Below are 23,531 nucleotides of genomic sequence, written 5' to 3' on the forward strand. Positions count from 1 at the left end.
TATTACTACCATAGTTACTATCCTTGTCCATCCATCTTTCCATACATCTATGATCATTTCTTTAGGAATAGATTCCTAGAAGTGGAATAGCTGGGTCAAAGGGTATGTACATTTTAATGCTTTTGATACATAAAAATGTCAAATTTTAAGCTAATCACTTGTTATATCCTGTCTTGTATTGCTATCTAACTGTTTTTCTGTGTCTGTCTTGTCTCCCAAATTAGAATATATGCTTGAGGGTAAGGGAAGTTTCTTTTACATGTATGTTATGTATCTTTTGACAATATGGTTTCCCTATACTATATTCAGGAGTCATCAACACATATCTTACTAATTCATTAGAGCAGTGTTTCTTCAGCAGTTTGGATGTCATAAATCCATATATTTAAAAATATGTATATATAGATTTAGATCTATATGTCTAGATATATAGACGTATCTGTACATATATCTATTCATAACTATACATATAGATCTAGATCTATATATACATATATATTTAGGGCAGACATATAGGCTTGCAAATGTTCTGTTTTTCTAAGGAAAGGTATTAAAAAATTAACAGCATTTTCTAACATTATCCTTTCATAAAATGAAGAATTCTTAACACTAAAAAGGTTCTAATCTGTGGAGAAAAGGGTAGGACTTTAAAGAGAACATTTTTGTTCTTGGTAAACTCACTACCTTGTTTATAGTTTTCTTGTTTTGTGTAGGTCTGGTAATCTTTACTTAAGCCTAGCAGTGGACAATAGACCAACATTTGGGATCCACTAACTTAAAATATTTAAAGGATTAAAAGATGAACTCTTTTGTAAGCAAAATAATTCTAATCTACAAGTGTCTTTTCTCCATGATATTAAGCAAACAAGCTCAGGTAATGTCATAATTCACTGTGCAGAATTTGTGACCAGACATTGATGGCTCATACCTGTAATCAGGAGGTTGAGATCTGGGGATCATGGTTCAGAACTAGCCTGGAAAAGTCAGTGAGACTCTTATCTCCAATTAATTACCCAAAAAGCTGGACGTATAGCTATGGCTCAAGTGGTAGTACTAGCCTTGAGCAAAACAGCAGTACCCAGGCCCTAAGTTCAAGCCGCAGACTGGCACCAAAAACAAAAAAGAATTTATATATCCCAATGTAAAAGTTCTTTAGTAGACAAACAAGGTCTTGCTGATGAATATTTGAATATGTTTCCAATTGCCCAAAACAAGAACCAGTCATTTTCTAGGAAACTTGAGACAGGGTAAGTGTGGTTTCTGAAAGAAGGCATCCAGGTATAAGGAGCCTCTTGGTCTACAGACTAAATAAGGTTGGAGAAATCCTCTGGTACATAAGACAGACATATATGCTTCTTATTGGCTGCCGTTGGCCCACCTGCCTGTATTGATCATTTTCTATGGCCCTTGAATGAATGATATGAATATCCAGTTGGCCCTTGGCAGAAAAAAGGATTCTTACTTCTTGACTAAGTTTAACTTTTGGCCCTGGCCAAAGTTAGTGTCTCCACTTATAATAATCTTCTTCAGTGTTTTTTTTTTTTTTTTTTTTTGGTCGGTTGTGGGGCCTGAACTCTGGGCCTGGGCACTGTCCTTCAGTGGTAGGCTAGTGCTCTACCACTTGAGCCACAGCACCACTTCTGGCTTTTTCTACTTATGTAGTGCTGAGGAATTGAACCCAGGGCCGCATGCATGCAAGGCAAGGATTCTACCATTGAGCCACCTTTCCAGCCCCTCAAAGTGTTTTTATAGCCCCTGTTCCAACAGTCACTTCACTGTAATGTAATTACTTGTTTATACATCTGCCTTGCTCATTAGAGCATAAGCTCTTATGGATAGGAGCCAGTCACTTCCTTCTTGTCCAACTCTAGGCTCTAGCAAAAGGCTTCAGGCAAATTAGGTGATTAGTAAGATTAGTGCTAGATCAGTTCAGGAGTATTTAGAGATTTGTGACATCATATATGTCTATTAGGACATATTATGATAATTTTATGATAATTATGTCATATTATCAGCTTTAAATGCTATGAAAACAGCCAGGTGCCAGTGGCTCACGCCTGTAATCCTAGCTATGCAAGAGGCTGAGATCTGAGGATCACAGTTCAAAGCGAACCCCGGCAGGAAAGTCTGTGAGACTCTTACCTCCAATAAATCACTCAGAAAATCAGAAGTGTCACTGTGGCTTAAGTGGTAGAGTGGTAACCTTGAGCTGAAGAGCTGAGGGACAGCGCCCAGGCCCAGAGTTCAAGCCTCATGACCGACAACAAAAAAAAGAAAAAAAGAATAAAAGAAAACATTATTTTATTATCAATAAGAGCTGTCTTTGGTATTATCAAAACTTTGGAGAGAGAAAAAAAATCACCCTATTTAATTGTTCCATAAATTCCTTGCTTTTTTTTCTATTAAAAACAAGTTCTAGGGCTGGGAAGGTGGCTCAGTGGTAGAGCGCTTGCCTTGCATGCCTCTGAGGCCCTGGGTTCGATTCCTCAGCACAACATAAGCAAAAAGAAAAAAAAAAACAAGTTCTAGGGCTGGGAAGGTGGCTCAGTGGTAGAGCGCTTGCCTTGCATGCCTGAGGCCCTGGGTTCGATTCCTCAGCACCACATAAGCAAAAAGAAAAAAGCTGGAAGTGGCGCTGTGGCTCAAGTGGTAGAGCGCTAGCCTTGAGCTGAAGAGCTGAGGGACAGTCCGCGCCCAGGCCCAGAGTTCAGGCCTCACGACCGGACCCCCCAAAAAAACAAAAAAACAAAAAAACAAGTTCAGATGGGGGTTCCTATGGAGCTGGTTTGTTTCCTTGAAAGAGAGATTTCATGTCCAACACTTCACCCCATCAAAATGCCTAGCTAGGAATGTTTGTTTGGTTCTTATATAATTTTACTTATAACAAGCTCAATTTATTTCATATTTATAGGCCGGTGCCCATTGCTGTACAGCTAATAAAAGAAAGAAACCAAATCTTGAGGAGACCAAGAGTCAGTTATGTCCAATTACTTTTGGGTAGTGCTCCTTTTTGGATATTCAGTGACTTACAAATTGCTTCCAATAGTTTCTAAAGCTCCTGGTGGTTTTGCCACAAGATGGCAATGGTGGTTATTGAGTACATAGACTATTGAATCAGAATCCTGGGAAAAGGTGTATATGGTTATTCATATTCTTTGGGGATAAGAGTTGAAAACCTTCACCACTGCTTATATATTGACTTAATTTTTACTTTGAAAACAGAGTTAAATGCTACTTCTCATCACTTCCTTTCTGTACTCAAGTATTGTTTTGTTTCCTGTTTTTCTGTCTTTATAATACAGTAACTATGTATTATTTGCTATGTTTGTATGTGTCTGACTTATTGCTGATAATTGTGGTAACAGGTAAGAAGAAAATACGATGGGACCCAGTTAGGAGGCGCTTCATTCAGTCCTGTCCCATCATAAGGATCCCTAACAGGTTTTTGAGAGGTGGGTGATAACTAGCAAGAGATCTGTGCTTCATATGGGGTAAAGGGAATTTTGAATGAATTTTCTAAACTCAAAACTCTGTTGTTCTTTGTCTTAATAGCTGAAATTGGAATAAGGGAAGTCTAGAATTTAGTTTTAAACCTAAGTTTTGCATTTACTGTTGGCATTGTACTGATAAATTTTGGGGAGTTAGAATCTCTTAATGTTTATTAAATGGTAGAGATAAATCATCTCACCAGTATTAGTGGTATTTCACTGTAAATATATTAGAAAGAGTATATTTGAGTAGTTTATAAACTATGAGTGGGAAAAATAGTATTACAGATATGATTATAAGGGAGAGAGAAAAGACTATCTGTATAGTAGTATAAAATAAAAACCCAAGGTGTCAAACCATACATAAAAAGGGAAAGTATCTGGTATTTGTTATAAATGGTTAATACAGTACCATAAATATATAGTGTTTATAAATCAATAGACTAAAAGCAAATGTCCACTAGAAAAATAGTTAAAAAGGATATGAATAGTTAACTCATAAAGAAGAAATGCCAAGAAAGTCAAACACTAATGTTGTAAATGTGACAATTATAACAAAAGCAATCTTTACCTACTGGGTTAACAAAAAACAAAAATAAGAATGCCGAGAGCTGGGAAATGTGGCTTACTGGTAGAATGCTTGCCTAGCATGCATAAAGTCCTGGGTTCAATTCCTCAGTACCAGATAAACAGAAAAGGCTGTGTCACTGTGGCTCAAGTGGTAGAGTGCTAGCCTTGAGCAAAAGAAGCTTAGGGACAGTGCCCAAGCCTAAGTTCAAGCCCCAGAACTGGCAAAAAAAAAAAAAAAAAGCCCTGGGTTGGCAAGTGGGCAAGTGTAAGGGAAAATAAAACTCAAATATTGAGCTTTCATGTAGCTTTTCCAGATCTAATTTGGCAAAATGTATCAAAAAACATAAAAATGCCAGGTGCTGGTAGCTTGGTTGTTTGTAATCCTACTAATTCAGAAGGCTGGTATTTGATTATTGCAATTTGAATCCAGCCTAGGCAAGAAAGTTTATGAGACCCTTATCTCCAAACCACCAAATTAAAAAAAAAAAAAAAAAAAAAAAAAGCTCAAAGTAGAGCAGTGGCTTTAGTGGTAAAGTACTAGCTTTGAGCAACAAAGCTAAGGGACAGGGCTCAGGCCCCAAGTTAAGCCCCAGGAGTGGCACCAGAAATCAAAACAACAACAAAAAAGTCTTTTTCTTTTTAGAAAGATCAGATTCTTCTTATAGAAAGATCAGATTCCTTCTACCTTTAATATTTTCCATTAATACTTAATCCGTATTGGAATTAAAAATACATATATCAGAAAAGGATTGAAAACTGTTTACTTTTCTAATAATAGCAAATCATCAGTGAAGCATGTATAATTTTATAACTTAAACTTTATTCAATTATTTATAAGCTAATGTATCTAATTTTAATTGAAGAGATTAATACAAAAACGTAGGAAATTCTGCAACTGTGATAGTTATTTCTATATCTAATGCCCAGTTCTTTAGAGCCAAACTCCAGAAAATGAAAAGACTAAATAGGCCTAAGCAGACCAAGAAACAAGATAGTGTGCCACTGATAGCATCAATAGTGTTATTGATAAAAATTAAGAGAGGAATTTGGTAGTATGTGATAGAAAAACCATTGTGCACATGTGGCCAAGCAGGATGTCTTAATTCTATACCATTTTTTATTCTAATTTATAAATTAAAATGCTAATTTATTGATTTATAATGAGAAGCTAACTTGGTCTGAAAGAAGCATAAATTAAACTTTATTACTTACTAGTTAATTTACTTATAATTAGTTACTCTTACTCAATATAAGCATAATTAAGAAATAATTAGGCTATAAAATACAATATAATCATATCAAACCATAAACATTTAAAAAACAAAGAAATAGTGAAATAAGTGGTTATATCTGGAAGGTGGGGTTTTTGTTTTCTTTTGTACAGTCTTTATCTTTCAATTTCTAATCATGGGGAAAAAAGATTGCACAGGTAAGTTTCATACCATTGGTTACTTACTTAATAAGCCCTAATTTAAACAATGGCTAAGAAAGCTGGTCATAGACAATTCTGAGAAAAGTGTGGTGCAACTGCAGTCAGCAGTAGCATTGTTGAGATCACCAAAGACCTTTTTCAAATTAATGCCCGTCTTACTTCTCACCTCCTTTGGCCAGTTTGGAATGTATGTAGCCATTGACCACCTATACCTTCTTAAAATTTTCTCTACTATTGGGATGAAATACTGTATAGGATCCTAGATGTTTTCTTCTGCCTCTTTAGTTGTTCATTGTTTCCTTCACTAGCTTCTTTCTTTCCACCCAATGAAAATGGGTGTTGCTCCTGTGTTCTGTCCTCCCCATCATCTCCTTTGGTTGTCTCATCAACTTTATTAGGTTTGGCTATCTTGGTGTGTTCATTGTTCATTCTTTCATTATCTCAGTATTTCCTGAAATATGTACCAGGAACTGTGCTGTAGAGGTCCAGGTAAAGAAAAAATTACAGCATATTTGAGCCTAATTCTTTGTGATAAGGATCCTGATGAGATAGCATGGGTGTGGGACACACTGGAGAGGCTCCCAATTCAGTTTGGTGGAAGGAAAGTGAGAGAAGAGGAGTAGACCTCAGGATGACTGTCCATAAGGGATATACTTAGAGGTTAACAAGTTGAGGGCTGGAATCTCAAACCACAGGGACCAAGTACCTTTAGTAAAGACATGTGAACAAACCCAGCATGGTGCTCTTAGAGGTCCGGAGGAAGTTAAGCCAAGTGGGGAAGAGAAGTTGAGAAGCTGGAGATGCCAGGTGGAGAGGGTACCATTGAAGGGAATGTTCATGATCAGATTTGCTTTTGAAGCTAGAGAAGAGAGTTAATTGAAAAACTAGTTGCAAGGTTATTACAGATATCAAGGTGAAAGATGATGGAGCCTGAAATGAAGGTAGCTATAGTAGATTCAGAGAGTAGAGCATGAGTTTGAAATATGAGGATGTTGAATAGTGGAGACTTCATTACTAACTGAATATAAAGAGGGAAGAAAAAAAAGTGTGTTCCAGTTTTCTGTGTGGACCATAGCTGTTAGATGGGTAGGTGTTAAGAGACTAGATAATAGCCGGGTGCCAGTGGCTCATGCCTGTAATCCTAGCTACTCAGGAGGCTGAGATGTGAGGATTGTGGTTCAAAGCCTGGGGAAGAAAATCTGTGAGACTCTTACCTCTAATTAACCACCAGAAAACTGGATGTGGCGCTGTGGCCCAAGTGGTAGAGCACTAGCCTTGAGCTGAGGAGCACAGGGACAGCACCCAGGCCCAGAGTTCAAACCCCACAACTGACAGAGAAAGAGAGAGAAAAAAAGAGAGAGAGAGAGAGAACAGAACAGAGAGAGAACAGAGAGACTAGATAATAAACTTGGTTTAATATCTGCAAAGCAATAATAGGGTATCATTTAACCTTTAGTCTAACAGTTATTTCCAGAAAAAACCTCTTTGGTTCTTTAACACTAGGCCTAGCAGTTATTTCCAAGGAAACTTCCTTGGTAAGCTTGTGCTCTCTGGTCTGAGAGCATTACCCTCTGTGTACCTACCTGTATCAACACTTACCACGTGGAATTCAATGTTTCTTTTTTCTCTTGTCTGTGCTTCTTGTTAGATTGTGAGCTCCGCATGGGCAGGAACAGTGGATAGTGCCTTTCACTTCATAGCACAGTGCATGTGGTAGGAACATTACATGTGTTTGTGTTATATTGAATTATTAAAAGGCTGCTATTGGACTAGCGTGGGTCTAAAATTTTAGGGCATTCTTAGCTTCTCTCTAGTGACGCTGACAGAGAATGTGAAAATGCTATTGTTTAGTGTTCGCTGGGTGTTTCCCTTTATTTTTCTTTCTTTTTTTTCTGTTAACTTATCTATACTTTTGAAATAGCACTTTGAAGCTTTTTGTTTTGGGAGTCCTTTATGTTACCACTGTTGATAACTGAAAACAGTTTCATAGGGCCTGTTTTTTGTCACTAGATTTCTTCACTAGGGCCTGTATCTTCTCAAAAGATATTTCTTTTTTTTTTTTTTTTTGTCGGTCGTGGGGCTTGAACTCTGGGCCTGGGCGCTGTCCCTCAGCTCTTCAGCTCAAGGCGAGCGCTCTACCACTTGAGCTACAGCGCCACTTCCGGTTTTCTGGTGGTTTATTGGAGATAGGAGTCTCACGGTCTCTCCTGCCCGGGCTGGCTTTGAACCGCGATCCTCAGATCTCAGCCTCCTGAGTAGCTAGGATTACAGGCGTGAGCCACCAGCGCCCGGCTCAAAAGATATTTCTACTAATTAAAAGTGTGGTTTTGAGCCGGACACTGGTGGCTCATGCCTGTAGCTGTTCAGAAGGTTGAGATCTGAGGATCGTGGTTCAAAGCCAGCCCGGGTAAGAAAGTCTGTGAGACTCTTATCTCCAATTAACCACCAGAAAACCAGAAGTGGTGCTGTGGCTCAAAGTGGTAGAGGGCTAGCCTTGAGCAAAAAGAGCTTAGGGATAGTGCCCAGGCCCCAAGGTCAAGCCCCATGACCTATTTAAAAAAAAAAAAAAGTGTGGTATTCTGAGACCAGTGGGTTTCCATCATGAAGTGAGGAACTGGAAGTACACATTTAACTTTCACTGCTTCTCAGAAAGCACTAAAAATGACAAAACAAGCAAAAAGACAACAAATAAATCAGTTATATTACCAAACAAAACCCTCAACAAACAGGAAAGGGAGATCTCTGAATCCAGGCTCTGCCATTTGTCAGTTGGGTAATCTTGGGCAAGTTGCTTGATATTCTTTTCTTTTTAAAATCAGTTTCCTTATTTGTAAAATTAGGATGTGGTAATAGTACCTTATCTTATAGAATTATTATGAACATTCAGAGAGACAATGTGCACAAGACACTTGAGAGTATTTTACATTTAGCAAATGCTGAAGTAATGTTAGCTGCTATTGTTAAAATTTTCAGGGTGATCAAAAACAATTTGAGGGGGCTGGGAAGGTGGCTCAGTGGTAGAGCGCTTGCCTTGCATGCCTGAGGCCCTGGGTTCGATTCCTCAGCACCACATAAGCAAAAAGAAAAAAAGCCGGAAGTGGCGCTGTGGCTCAAGTGGTAGAGTGCTAGCCTTGAGCTGAAGAGCTGAGGGACAGCGCCCAGGCCCTGAGTTCAGGCCCCACGACCGGACCCCCCCAAAAAAAACAACAAAAAAACAAACAAAAAAACCCAATTTGAATCATATTGGGTGAGAAACCACTACTGAAAAAAATGTAGTCTAGCTCCTGCTATATATGAATGTATGTTACTGAACTATTTCTGATTCTAGATGTAGAACACAAGTTGTATAGAAATACTCAAGGTTGAGGGGCAGGCTATCACTGGGTTCCTTAAGATAAGTAAGTGCTTCAGTTTTCTGAGGAGAAATAATTTTGAGTATAAGATCTGTACCCAGCCACACTAATGTTTAAGAAGGGAGTCAAAGAAAAAGAACTCTAAAAGTTTATAACATACATCCCTCTGGGGATGTATGTTGAAGAGGTACTCCCAGGTAACTGGCAAGTCCAAAAAAAAAGGTAGAGTATAAGAAGCAGTATGTAAATAAACTAGTAAGACTTAGAGTTACATCTAAACAATGGTATCACTAAGGCTACTGTAATTGTCAAAGGATTTCTAAAAAAAATAAAGGAAGAATATGAATATATATGTACATATACATATATTTCTATAACTAAAATTAGTAGTGTTAAAGGCCTTTCAGAATTGTTTTAAAATATACAAATGTAATCTCCATTTACTAAAATATTCAGCTAATATGAAAGTATGTAAGGTGAAAAGTGAGGTCATGGTTATAAAAGAAATAAAAATGAGCCAATAGACCCATGAATCCGTAAAATCGGGGAAGTGCAGTTTAACCTGGCACCGATTTGTACCCATCGGATGATCAAGAGTGAACAAATTAAAGTGAGAAGGAAGAAAAGAGTCATGTTAGTAGGGCATGGTGATTCGTGCCTGAGATCCCAGCCCTTGGGAGGCTGAAGCTGAAAGATTGCTGGCTCAAGGTCATCCTGGGTTACACATGGAGATCCTATCCCAAAAAGCCAGAGAAAAGAAAACGTAGGGAGGTGCACTTCTATACATGTTTCTGGGAAACAAAGTGAAAGAAAAAGAGACATAGAGAAGAAAAGGCGGGAAAGAAGAAATAGGCACTAGAAGTAAAACTGGCCCAGATTTTTTTGAGCACAGTGTGGCTTTATAGCATTATTTTATTTTTATCCATTTTAAATGTGTGTTCCTTTGACTCAGTAAGTCTTTCAGACTCATACATTTACATATGAATATGTAGAATAAATTTTTAGCAATATTATTTATTTATTTATTTTTATTTTTATTTTTTGTGAACACACTGTACAGAGGGGTTACAATTACATGGGCAGGTTAATGCGTACATTTCTTAGCAAGCATTGCAGCCTCCTCCTTTGTTTACCCTTCACATCCCTTCCCAGCCAGCAATATTATTTATAATGAAAACATTGAGAAGAGTCTAATTGTTTGTCACATTATCTCAGGTAATTTCTTTTGGTCTTTGGGATAGAAATTAAAACCTATTTTCCTACTTACTGCTTGATATCAAGAGCAAGTATTGTAACTTGAAAGAGAAAATGGCTCAGATATCAGAGGCACATAATCTAGCCATATGGACTTTTCTGGATATTAAGAGTTTATTTCTACAAGGAGAGCAAATCAATATACAAGAAAGGTACCTGTATTCCTATGTTTATTATTACAACACTGTTCACAGTATGCAGCCAATGAAGTCAGCTGAGGTACCCAACACAGAGGAGTGAATGAAGAACATATCACAAGCTGGGCGATGGTGGCTCACGCCTATGATCCTAGCTACTCAGGAGGCTGAGATCTGAAGATCACAGTTCAAAGCAAGCCCAGGCAGGAAAGTCCCTGAGACTCTTATCTCCAGTTAACCACCAGAAAACTGGAAGTGGTGCTGTGCCTCAAGTGGTAGAGCACTCGCCTTGAGCTGAGGAGCACAGGGACAGTGCCCAGGCCCAGAATTCAAGCCCCACGACTGACAAAAAAAAAAAAATTCACACACACACACAGTGCCCAGGCCCAGAGTTCAAGCTCCACGACTGACAAACACACACACACACACACACACACACACACACACACACACACACACACACACACACACACACACACACACACACACACACACACACACACTCTCTCTCTCTCTCTCTCTCTCTCTCTCTCTCTCTCTGTCTCTCTCTCTCTCTGCCCAGGCCCAGAATTCCAAGCCCCATGACTGACCAAAAAAAAAAAAAATTCACACACACACACACAGTGCCCAGGCCCAGAGCCCAGAGTTCAAAGCTCCACAACTGACAAAAAAAAAAAAAATCACACACACACACCTTGGAGTATTATGTAGCCAGAAAGAAAATAAAATCATTTGCAGTAAAGTAGATGGACAAGGACAGTGCCTAGGCCCAGAGTTCAAGCCCCATGACTGACAAAAAAAAAAAAAAATTCACACACACACACACACCCTTGGAGTACACACACACACCCTTGGAGTATTATGTAGCCAGAAAGAAAATAAAATCATTTGCAGTAAAGTAGATGGACTTGGAGGATATCATATTGAGTGAGACAGACCAAACTCAAAGAACAAAATATTTTAGCTTGTATGTAGAAGCTAGACTTAAAAGACATACATATTCATGGCTATATACCTGAATACATATTTTATGCATGGTTAAACATAGAACATGAGTCTAACTAAAGGGCTACTTAGAATGGGAAGGGAAAAAGTTAATGAATCAGTTTGAGATACATTGCAACTATAGGTGAAAACATCATAAAGAATCCCATAAAAGCTGTTGATTAATGGGAGATTAGGGAAGGGAAAGAAACAGGCTCTGTTGAGGGGGTACTAATGAAGGGGATGAGCTACTGAGGGTGAAGGAGGATGAATATAGATGAAATAGATTGTTGGCATGTATGAAAATAGAGCAGTGAAACTTGTTGAAATTGTATTAGGAAGGGGTAGGTCGTAAGTGAGCTTTATTGGAATACTTTGTGTACATGTGTGCAGATGTCACCGTGAAGTCCCCCTTGTACAGCTAATGGATGCTAATAAAAAAAGTTTACTTCTAATGGGTTCAATTTTCTGTTTTTACTTCTAATTTCTAATGGGAGTTCAGAACCAGATAAACCAATTCTGTGGGCAATTTTATTAGCATAAGTAATTATAAGGAAAGAGATTTGTACATGGAGATTTGGGGAAAGGATTCAGAGAGCTACTTTAACTGAAACCCAATTTCATTTTTTCAAGGTTGAAAGCCTATGCTATGTTCTATATCATGAAAATTAATGCTTAGTTTCTATAGCCTTTGCCCTGACAATTTCCCATGATTTATTAAAAATGGAATGAGTTCCTAATATATTAGTCTTGGGCTATAAATATGAGAAAGAAATCTGTAGTTCCTGACTGAGAGAGAAAGAGGAATAAAGTTACCACTGACTTCTAGCTGTAAGACTCCTGACAGGCTGGAGAGAAGGAAATAAGGGGAGGGCGAGGGAGAAGAGAGAAAGAAGGGAGAATATTTGTGTGTGTGTGTGTGGGCAGTGCTTGTGCTTGCCAGGAGCTGTACCACTGAGCCACACTTCCAACCCATTTTTGTGCTGATGTCTTTGTTTTGATGGCACATTTGAACTTAGAGTCTTGTGCTTGCTAAGCAGGTGCATTACAATTTGAGCTATTCTGCTTCTCCCTTTGGGCTTACTTGGTCATTTAAAATTTTTATTGTTATTATAAAGGTGATGTATAGAAGGGTTGCTGTCAGGTAATGAGTACATTTCTTTTTGGATAGTGCCACCCCTTCTTTCGTTCTCTCCCAATTTTCCCTACTCGTCCCCACCACATGGCTCAGCCATTGAGATAGAGTCTTCCAAACTTTAATGCCTAAGCTGGCCTTGAACTATGATCCTCCAGTCTCTACTTCCTAAGTAGCTAGTATTACAGATATGAGCCACTGCTGCCCAACTAGGTTATTTAATAGTTATCAAACAAAAATCTCTTTTATCCAGTCATTTAGTTTGAGTAGATCATGAGATTATTAGCTAGCTAGAAATTGGGTTAGACCCTCACTGTCTGATCGAAATAGTATGTGAAGCATTGACTTCAAAGGTTGTTTTTTGTGTTGTTTTGTTCTGGTCAGTATGTGGCTTGAACTCAGGGCCTGGGCACTATCCCTGAGTTCTTTTGCTCAAGGCTAGTGCTCTACACTTTGAGCCACAGCTCCACTTTTGATTTTTGAGTGGTTAATTAGAAATAAGAGTCTCATGGGGACTTTTCTGCCTGGGCTGGGTTTGAACTGTAATCCTCAGATCTCAGCCTCTTGACTAGTTACATTTACAGGCATGAGCCACCAGTGCCCGACAGAATTGAAAATTTTGTAGGAGCTACATTAAAGAAGTTAAAAAAGGGGCTGGGAAGGTGGCTCAGTGATAGAGCACTTGCCTTGCATGCTTGAGGCCCTGGGTTCGATTCCTCAGCACCACATATGAAAAAAGCCGGAAATGGCGCTGTGGCTCAAGTGGTAGAGTGCTAGCTTTGAGCTGAAGAGCTGAGGGACAGCGCCCAGGCCCAGAGTTCAGGCCCCACGACCAGACCCCCCCCCAAAGTTAATATTTAAGAATTTATATCCATGTTTTATATAAATATTTATAGGTATAAATAAAATTTATATAAATGATATTTTATTACTTTACAACAAAGTATCATGTCTGTAATTTGATAGATATATTAAAATAATCTAAAAAGTAGTAATTTGAGATTTCTATTGGGTTATTAAAATTTTTAAATCCAGTTGTTATTTTACAGTTTAGACACATCTCAGTTTGGACCAGCCAAATTTTAAGTATCAAATAACTATCTGTGGCTAGTGCCTACTGTGTTTGACAGGATGGAAGTAGAATATAAGCTCCAGAGGACAGACAGTAATTGTCTTATTGTAACTCCATACCTGGTGCTCCTACATAGTGCATGGCTGGCAAACAGTAATATTTTTTACTTAATGAGTGAACAAGCGAATTAATTTTATACTAAATTATCTTTTCATTGACTCAGTATGTACCTATGTGAATCAGTTGTGTTTGCTACACAATAGTTGATGGAAAACTTAGAGCACTTTCCCTGCTGTAGAGCCCTGTAGTGAAAATCTAAGAACATACTGCATTTCTTTTTATTTGTTCTAACACAGCCTTAAAATTAATCTACTGGCTCCAGGCAATGCAGCAAATAACACTATAGAGATTTTCTTTTTTAGAGTTCATGCCTATTGACCATAGCAACTCTATTTTAATTTGAGATAGGATCTCACTATATAGCTCAGGCTGGGTTCTTGATACTGCTGTCATGCAGCTTCCTGGGTGTTGGGACTGGCATGTGTTACTGTGCCTGGCTTGTTTCCCTATTGTTTTGATGTTTTGTTTTGAATTTTTTTTGAAATTGGGTTTTACTATATATAGCCCAGGCTGGCCTCAAATTAGTGATCCTCCTGCTGTAGGTTTATCTTATTAATTAATGAGCATTTGTGTCTTAAAAAGATCATTTCATGGGAAGGGAGGTTGAGAAGGAAAAACTGGGAGAAAATGAGGGAAGAGGTAACACTGTTCCAAAAAGAAATGTACTGATTACCTGACTTATATAACTGTAACCCTTCTGTACATCACCTTTATAATAACAATAATACAAAGATTATTTCATAATCCAGAATCTCACCCTTGGTCATTCTCATCCCTACTGCCCATTTCCCTTCCTCCTTCCTTCCCTCTCTTTCTGTCTTTCCCACATTGCTGGAGATTGAACCCAGGCCCTTGCACATACCAAACTCAGTCTACCATTGAGTTATATCCACTTTCACCTCTTAAACATAATAACATCAAAGTCTGAAGAGAGCAATGTTTTGGTTATCCCTGTCACTGTTTACTTTGACCTAAGGTTAAAGTTAATAAAACTTTTAGACCTGTTTTGTTTCTCTGTTTAAGGTGTTATGGATGGTACAGGATAGTTGTGATATATGATCTTTGCCCTTGAGGAGCTTATTATTTATTTGGAGAAGAAAAACAAATTGATGAAGTAGAGAAATACAAATTAGTTCATTTTCAACCCTGTCTAGTGTTTTCTGTTTTCTAGGCTTGGTTATATATAGAAAGGTGAGTATAGATCATTCCTCTTCCCTCAAGTACCTTATAGTCTCACGGAAAATAGATAAACTATTGAATGTGTTTAACATAGTTGTAGTGAATCTGTGAGAAACAGTAATAATATCCCCATGTACAGATGAGGAAACTGAGACCCAGTGAAATCTAGTGACTTGCTCAAGGTAGCAGTTACAGAGAACTTGGATTTAAACCTAGTGCTTGCTCCTTCTGCCACATTGCTCTTCAGAGTTTCCGGAATCATAGAAAGAGGCAGAAGGGGCTGGGAAGGTGGCTCAGTGGTAGAGCGCTTGCCTTGCATGCCTGAGGCCCTGGGTTCGATTCCTCAGCACCACATAAGCAAAAAAGAAAAAAGCCGGAAGTAGCGCTGTGGCTCAAGTGGTAGAGCGCTAGCCTTGAGCTGAAGAGCTGAGGGACAGTGCCCAGGCCCAGAATTCAGGCCCCACGACTGGACCCCCCCCCAAAAAAAAAAAAAAAGAAAGAAAGAAAGAGGCAGAATTCTTCATTTCAGGTCAACCACAGTTCAGTAGTAAATTTGCCCCACTGATAGAAGTTTCCCTCATACTTCATTCCTATATTTACATAATTATAGAACAATCATCTTTACTGATTATGTACATCTATCCTAATAGTGAGTAGTATGTAACTGAACCAGAAGGGCCGCAGAGCCTTATTAATGAGAATGGTCTAAACATGGAGGCATTTCTCCCACTAGAAACTGAGGGTAGGAACTCTAGGCGAGGGTGTAAAGGAAGGACTAGGCCTTGCTAGCAGAGAGGCTGACTGAATGGACGGTAGTGAATGTGATTGATAAGTCAGCGGGAGGGCTTTGAAATACTGGGTGCAGAACTTGTCCTTGAGCAATGAGGAACCATCAAAGACTGTTAGGATCATAGAACTGGACCAGAATGACTCATTGATTCATTGTTGCTTATTTTTTATTTGCTCTATTCTGTGTGTAATTTCTTTTGAGTTCTATTTTAAAAACATACCATAGAAAGTGGGATTTTTATTTTAGTATAAAACCTTATTTGCTTGGTCATGAATGTTTCTTTGTAGAACAGATGTTTCTCGCTCTAATGTCACAAATATTAACATCATCCTAGTATGTAGTACTAATGAGGAAGTAGATCAGTCCTTGGGGTATCAAGGCAGCCACAGTAGCATCTTATTCCATCCATGTATATTGATGACTGTTGGTTCTGTAGCTACATGAGGGTTTGTGCAGACTAGAATAAAAATTATAAAGATAATACAAGTTATGTAAGGTTTTATTTTTTTACTTTAAAATAATGAAATAATTTTTCATGAACTAGTTGATATCATTTAAGCTTCGGAAAGGGGTTAGGATCTAGCTCAGTGGCAGCGTGCCTGCTCAGCATATGTGAGACCTTAGATTTAATTCCTTGTACCAGATTGGGTGGGGAGGATACTTTACAAAGCTTTGAAATCTAAATTACATAAGTTGCTTTCTTAATGCTTTATTAGAATGATACATGCTCTTAGAGATAAATATAAAGATCTGGTATTTAAATTTAAAATTTTGCTAGGACCCATGGAGAACCAGTTTGCTTTTTAAGTGTACACTTACATATTGTGGAAGAATTATAGACTTTGTGTGTGTTTTTATTTACACATTACTCATTCACATTTGTGATTATATTTATGTAGTTCTCTAATATTCACCATTTAATTTGGTTTGCCTATTTTTTTTTCTCCTCTAAACAAATAAGAAAACTTGTTCTCTTAGCTTTTGGATTACTAAATCTCTCTTCTTCCTTTTCTTGAAAATTCCAATTTGTTAGCCATTTTCTTGAGGTTATATCATGCTATGTTGGCTCCCTTGGTAAAAATCTTTTCACAGTCCTTAAAATTTTAAAGTATTCATATAAAACAAAAATGGGACTAGTTTCTTAAAATCTTAAGTAGTATGTGTGAGTGCATGCGTTATCCTAAGCAAATAAAAAGCAATCCATGTTACGAATCCTCCTTGATTTTCTGTTAAAGCTCAAATGGTTGTTATTAATGTGGTTTGAGAGTATGCAGGGCCACTTGTGGAGACCTGCCCTCTTCTTTTCTAGGCCATAGACCTCCCCCTGCACGCAGTGGACATCGTTGTGTGGCAGATAATACCAACCTCTATGTGTTTGGAGGTTACAACCCAGACTATGATGAATCCGGAGGACCAGATAATGAAGACTACCCTCTCTTCCGGGAGCTTTGGCGGTATCATTTTGCAACAGGTGTCTGGCATCAGATGGGCACAGATGGCTACATGCCCCGAGAGCTGGCGTCTATGTCACGTAAGTTCAAGGAATCCTGGACTTTTCACTTTATGAACTACCTGAGAGGTCAGATCCAATATTACATGTTTCTTCTTAGTGACATATAATGCTGTAATCATATTAAACCATATGATTAGATAGGTATTTTACTTCAGTGATAATATAATATAGTGATACAGAATCACTTAGGTCTTGAATTTGAATCTGTCTGCTTACTGTTGGCTTGCCAGATGAGTTTTTAGTTTTAACTTACATAAAATGGAGGGTTTGGGGCTGGGAAGGTGGCTCAGTGGTAGAGTGCTTGCCTTCCATGCTCGAGGCCCTGGGTTCGATTCCTCAGCACCACGTAAGCAAAAAGAAAAAAATCCGGAAGTGGCGCTGTGGCTCAAGTGGTAGAGCACTAGCCTTGAGCTGAAGAGCTGAGGGACAGCGCCCAGGCCCAGAGTTCAGGCCCCATGACCGGACCAAAAAAAAAAAAAAATAATAATAAAATAAAATAAAATGGAGGTTTTTATTTTATTTTTTATTTTTTTTGCGCTCTACCACTGAGCCACCTTCCCAGCCCCTAAAATGGAGGGTTTTAATATAAACTTTTGTTTATATGCTAGACAAACAGTAGTCACAGATGAAAAAATGGGGTTATGACAATGATAATGACTAGCCCTTGAGTGAAATACGTTATACATATTGTCTATTTAATCCACATGATGCTATGATTGCCATTGTACAAATGAAGAACTTGTGGAGGAGGATTAGGAGAGGCCCTAGGGTGATGACAAAAGGGCACAGGCTCTGGGAGCTTATTACCTGGGATTGAATCCAAGCTCGGCAGGAATTTTTTTAGGGAACCCTTTAAAACCACTTCCCGTCTCTTTTTTTTTTATCATCTGTAAAAATGAAGAAGGTGGCTAGGAGTGTAGTTCAGTGGCAGAGTACTAGCCTGCCCAAGACCCTGGGTTTTGTTCCCAGAAACACACACACACACACACACACACACACACACACACACACACACACACTCTCTCTCTCTCTCTCTCTCTCTCTCTCTCTCTCTCTCTCTCTCTCTCTCTCTCTCTCTCTCTCTCTCTCTCTCTCTCTTGTGTAGAGTTGTTGTGAATGTTAAGTTAGGGAGGTTAACTAGATTTACTGAGGTCATATTGGAATTTAAACCCAACCCACACTGGTTCTAGAGACAGGCTGTTATTACTATACTATATCAATTAAAGAGCTGGTTAAAAAACAAAAATCTACTAAAAAAATATGAATACAAAGGCACTAATTTGAGAGAGAAAAAAGAGATAACACCAGTGTTACTACAGGATATTGGTGTGTTTCTATCTGGTGGTGGATTAAAATGACATAAATTTAAAATGTAGAAGTCACTTTTCTGACAAATACAGAATGATCCTTTAATCTCGTCATCCTGATGCCTCATTGTACTCTGCTTTCTGCTGTGACACTGCTCTATCCACAAATACATACTATGTTCTATGTACCTAATGATACCTCATATGATAAAACCCATATAATGTGAACACCTTTTTCTGAAGAATTATGTAGTTAACTGTGAGTGGCTGCTTTGGAGAACATTAGGCACTTCTGGGCTTTTCAGATATTCTGGTTTATGTAGGAATGTTTTGTTGTTTTTGTTTTTGTTTTTGTTTTGGGTCAGGTTGTGGGGCCTGAACTCTGGGCCTGGGCACTGTCCCTCATCTCTTTAGCTCCAGGCTAGCGCTCTACCACTTGAGCCACAGTGCTACTTCTGGCTTTTTTCTTTTTGCTTGTGGTGCTGAGGAATCGAACCCAGGGCCTCAGGCATGCAAGGCAAGCGCTCTACCACTGAGCCATCTTCCCAGCCCCGAGGAACATTTTGTAGATAGCCAGTACATAATTGAATTTGTGCTTCTTTTTCCCCAGTTGTGCTGCATGGAAACAACCTGTTAGTGTTTGGTGGTACAGGCATCCCATTTGGTGAGAGCAATGGCAATGATGTGCACGTCTGTAATGTGAAATATAAGAGATGGGCTCTACTCAGCTGTCGGGGAAAGAAACCCAGTCGTATATATGGACAGGTACAAATCTGTGGCCAGTTTTGCATTTGTTTATATTTTTATAGTTTGGAAATGACTTCAGAAAAAAAATATACATATACACAGTGTGTGTGTGTGTGTGTGTGTGTGTGTGTGTGTGTGTGTGTGTGTGTGTGTGTGTGTGTGTGTGTGTGTGTGTGTGTGTGTGTGTGTGTGTGTGTGTGTGTGTGTGTGTGTGTGTGTGTGTGTGTGTGTGTGTGTGTATCCTGGGAGTTGAATTCTGAACTTCTTTTGGGTTGTGGGGCTCTGGGCCTGTATGCTGTCCCTCTTCAGCTCAAGGCCAGAGCTCTACCACTTGAGCCACAGCACCACTTATGGTGGTTTATTGGAGATAAGAGTCTCAGACTTTTCTGCCTGGCTCTGCCTGGGGCTGGCTTTGAACCATAACCCTCAGATCTCAACCTCCTGAGTAGCTAGGATTACAGGTGTGAGCTACTGGGTGCCTGGCTGTCCCTGAACTTTTGTGCTCAAGGCTAGTGCTCTACCACTTGACCACAGTTCTATCTACAGCTATTTCTGTGATTAATTGAAGATAAGAGTCACTGACTTTACTTCCTTCGCTGGATTCATATCTCAGCCTCCTGAGTAGCTAGGAGTACAGTGTGAGCCAATGGTGCTACCATTCTTAGAAAAATGGAGAATAAATTCAGTATGATTAGTATTGGATTTTCCAGTTCTGGTGTGAAATTATAATTTGTAGGTCTTGTCATTTCCTTCATCTTGTTCCCACTGTTTCTGATCTAACCTGAGATTAGAATCTCACCTGTATACCAATGTCCAGTGAGAGACTAGGTTCTAATTTAGTCCTAGTCCTGCCATTTTTACAGTGACAGGATTCTATTAAGAGCTGGCTGACCTAAGTAGTAGATGATCCCAGCACTTGGATAAAAAACATGCATGGGTCTGAGATTATATGGTAATTAGGTTCCAGTGCTTCAGCTTCAGGTTTGTAAAGTTAAATCCAGAAAGAAGGGAGCTAGCTACTCATCTTATATTAGAGACTCTTGAGGGTAACAGCTAAGCTTAAAGTAGCCAAAAGTAGATTTCTTTCTCAACTGTTTGACACTGGTATTGCTAAGCACCTCTGAGCTTTAATTTTGAAAAGGGTATTTCCTAGACCACTTTATCCTACCACGGAGGCACTTAAATTCTAAGAAGTGACCATAACAATAGCTAAATTTACATTGGAGGGTATGATGAAACCACCAACTCTGGATTTCCTGCTTACAGGAGTCTGGTGACTTACTTGCATATCACTGCTGCTGCTTCAGAGTTCAGAGGGTTTTTTTTCTTTTTTTCTTTTTTTTCCTTTCTTAGATTGCTTAGACAAAGAAATAGCTTTGAATGGAAATGCTCTTGTTTATGATCTAACCCTTTGTGTTTCTAGAGAAAACTTACAATTCTTTATCTTTCTAAGGGTAATAACCAAGTTCTAAAAATAATCCCCAGATTATGTAAAATATTTAGTGGATTAAGCGTTTGATATTCTTTGTTTCTTTATTCACAGTCAAGGTCTAGTTATGTTGATCAGGCTGGCTTTCTACCTCTTGGCCCCAAGTGATCCTTTCACTTTGGCCTCCCTTGTAGTTAGGATTATAGGTTTATGATAGTACACCACCTGATTTTATTGTTTGTTTGTTTTTGTGTGACAGGTCTCAAATTCACCATTTTTTTTAGCCTCCTGAGTGCTGGTATTACAGGTGTGAAACACCATTCTCAGCTTGGAGACTAATATTTTAGAGTTTGTTTTTTTTTTTTTTTAAAAAAGGGCTGGGAAGGTGTCTCAGTGGTAGATAGATGCATGAGGCCCTGGGTTCGATTCTTCTGCACCACATAAGCAGAAAAAGCCAGAAGTGGTGCTATGGCTTGAGTGATAGAGCACTAGCCTTGAGCTGACGAGCTGAGGGACAGCGCACAGGCCCTAAGACTGACAAAAAAAAAAAGTGAAGCAATTGGTGGTTCACACCTATATAATCCAACTACTCAGGTTGAGATCCAAGGATTGTGGTTCAGAGGCAGCCCAGGAATGAAGATTTGTGAAACTTATATTCAAATAATTACCAAAAAGGTAGAAATGGTGCTATGACTCCAAATGGTAGAGCACTAGCCTTGAGCACAAAAGCTCAGGCACAGTGCCCAGACCTTGAGTTCAAGCCCCCAGGACAGGTACCCAAAAAAATAAAATAAAAAGGAAATAGAAAAAAGAAGTTTCATAAAACATGATTTGGGGGAATCTGTTAAGTCTATATTCTCTGACCAACAGCTTATTAACAGGTTATTCTTTTTTATCTTCAGGCCATGGCTATCATCAATGGTTCCCTTTATGTCTTTGGGGGGACGACTGGCTACATTTACAGCACAGATCTGCACAAGTTAGATCTGAATACCAGAGAGTGGACACAACTGAAACCGAACAACCTGTCTTGTGACCTGCCGGAGGAGAGGTAAGGAGCTAGAATCTAAAGCATATTTGCTGAGAGTTGGCCTCTTTCAGAATAGTGGTAATGAGGAAAACCAAAAGAGCTAGTTGGGAGTTAGGCCTCAGGTCAGTAGTAAAGAAAAGATCTACTGAGAAGATGGCATTTTCCTCTGAACTGTGTGGGGATGGGGTTGGGGGGAAGTTTTCATGGTATTCTGCTTATAATTTTTATTTTTTTGTGCTAGTCCTGGGGCTTGAACTCAGGGCCTAGGTGTTGTCTCTGAACTTTTTATGCTCAAGGCTAGATTGAGCCACAGTTCCACTTCCAGCTTTTTTTGGTGTTAATTGGAAATAAGAGTCTCACTATCAGGGCCTGGTGGCTCATGCCTGTAATCCTAGCTACTCAGGAGGTTGAGATCTGAGGATCACAGTTCAAAGCCAGCCTAGGCATGAAAAGCGGTGAGACTCTTTATCACCAGTAAATCACCAGAAAACCAGAAGTGGTAGAGCTCTCACCTTGAGCTGAAGAGCTGAGGGACAGTGCCCAGGCCCAGAGTTCAAGCCCTATGATTGAAAAAAAAAAAAAAAAAAAAAAAAGTCTTACAGACTTTCCTACTGGGGTTGGCTTGTTAAGAGGATTCTCAGGGGCTGGGAAGGTGGCTCAGTGGTAGAGCGCTTGCCTTGCATGCATGAGGCCCTGGGTTCGATTACTCAGCACCAAATAAACAAAAAGAAAAAAAAGCCGGAAGTGGTGCTGTGGCTCAAATGGTAGGAGTGCTAGCCTTGAGCTGAAGAGCTGAGGAACAGTGCCCAGGCCCAGAGTTCAGGCCCCACAACCGCCCCCCCCCCTCCAAAAAAAAGAGGATTCTCATGAATTTATCTGCCCAGACTGACCTCAAACCAGGACACCATGTGCCCAGCTTCTAATTGCCTACTGCAACGTAGGATCTTTCACTTTTCTTTCCTAGTAATAGTTGCTTTTTCTTAGAATTAAACTTACTGAAAAACTTAAAAATTTTTACCCTCCAGTTTAGAAGCAAAAGTTAGTTTTTATTCACTTTGTTTACTAATTTCTGTTGTGTTCTAGCAAAATAACTGTAGGTGCTAAGGAAGCACCTTTGCTATATATCTTTTGTAGTAAGTTAGTGAGCTACTACTTATTGCAGAATTGCCCTGAGAGGACTTGAATGATGAGCTGTTACTACAATGATGTTTTATATCATTTATTTATCAGGACTAGGACTTTCAGGGAAAGAAGGAAAGAGAAGGTTTTGAAAACATTTTCATATTGTTGCCATCTTTGAATCGTTTTATGAACACATAAATTATTTCAGCCAGGAAGCTGATAATCCAGGAAGGATCGCAAGTTAGAGGCCAGCTTGGGCTATATATAACAAGAAGAAAAAGAAAATTTCAGCATCTAGCTACTAAAACAATTATTGGTGTTTTATCTTATGTTTATAGTTTTATGTAGCATTGTTTTGTGCCAAATATGTATCTTAATTAGAAAACTCACGGTCTAAAGGTTTCTAATTATGTATGAGTAACTCATTTTTTAACTTCTTTATAGTTATCACAAAAAAATAAAAGATTATAGGAAATCTAGAAAATACAAATAAGCAAACAAAGAAAAGAATAAAATCTTGGAAATGGAGGTGTGGCTCAAGTGGTAGAGTGCACAAAGCCCTGAGTTCAAGATCCAGTATTGGTACCAACCTCCCTCCGCCCCCCCCCAAAAAAAAAAAAAAGAAAAGGAAAAGAAAAACCAAAGTCAGGGATAACCAAGAATAACATTTTGCAGTATAGCCTTCAGGGCATTTTCTGTGCATGTTTGTATATCTCTTAAGTTTAAATGAGATTATAGCCTATCTGCTCTTTGTTTTACAGTTACTGTTGTGAAAGGAAATTCTCAATATATTAACCATTCTCAGTGCCTGGATTATTTTTGTGTATATAAGGGACTGGGGTTTGAACTCAGTACCATGCTCTTGGTAG

At 38.9% G+C, this 23,531-nt stretch overlaps 1 protein-coding gene across 2 annotated transcripts in view; it reads left to right on the forward strand.

The window, feature by feature from the left end:
* The window catches only part of Klhdc10 (kelch domain containing 10), a 52,525-nt gene that overhangs the window by 17,662 nt on the left and 11,332 nt on the right, over positions 1-23,531 (forward strand). The window contains exons 2-5 of one of the 2 annotated variants that reach the window (XM_069996759.1): positions 3,366-3,452; positions 16,824-17,045; positions 18,945-19,099; positions 21,413-21,561. In XM_069996759.1, coding sequence (XP_069852860.1) covers positions 3,366-3,452; positions 16,824-17,045; positions 18,945-19,099; positions 21,413-21,561 — 613 coding nt within the window. The remainder of the gene's footprint in view (positions 1-3,365; positions 3,453-16,823; positions 17,046-18,944; positions 19,100-21,412; positions 21,562-23,531) is intronic. The other variant, XM_069996760.1, reaches the window with a different exon arrangement.

The sequence above is a fragment of the Dipodomys merriami genome, unplaced genomic scaffold (genome assembly GCF_024711535.1).
Source record: "Dipodomys merriami isolate MVZ:Mamm:240054 unplaced genomic scaffold, mDipMer1.0.p SCAF_5, whole genome shotgun sequence".
NCBI lineage: Eukaryota > Metazoa > Chordata > Mammalia > Rodentia > Heteromyidae > Dipodomys > Dipodomys merriami.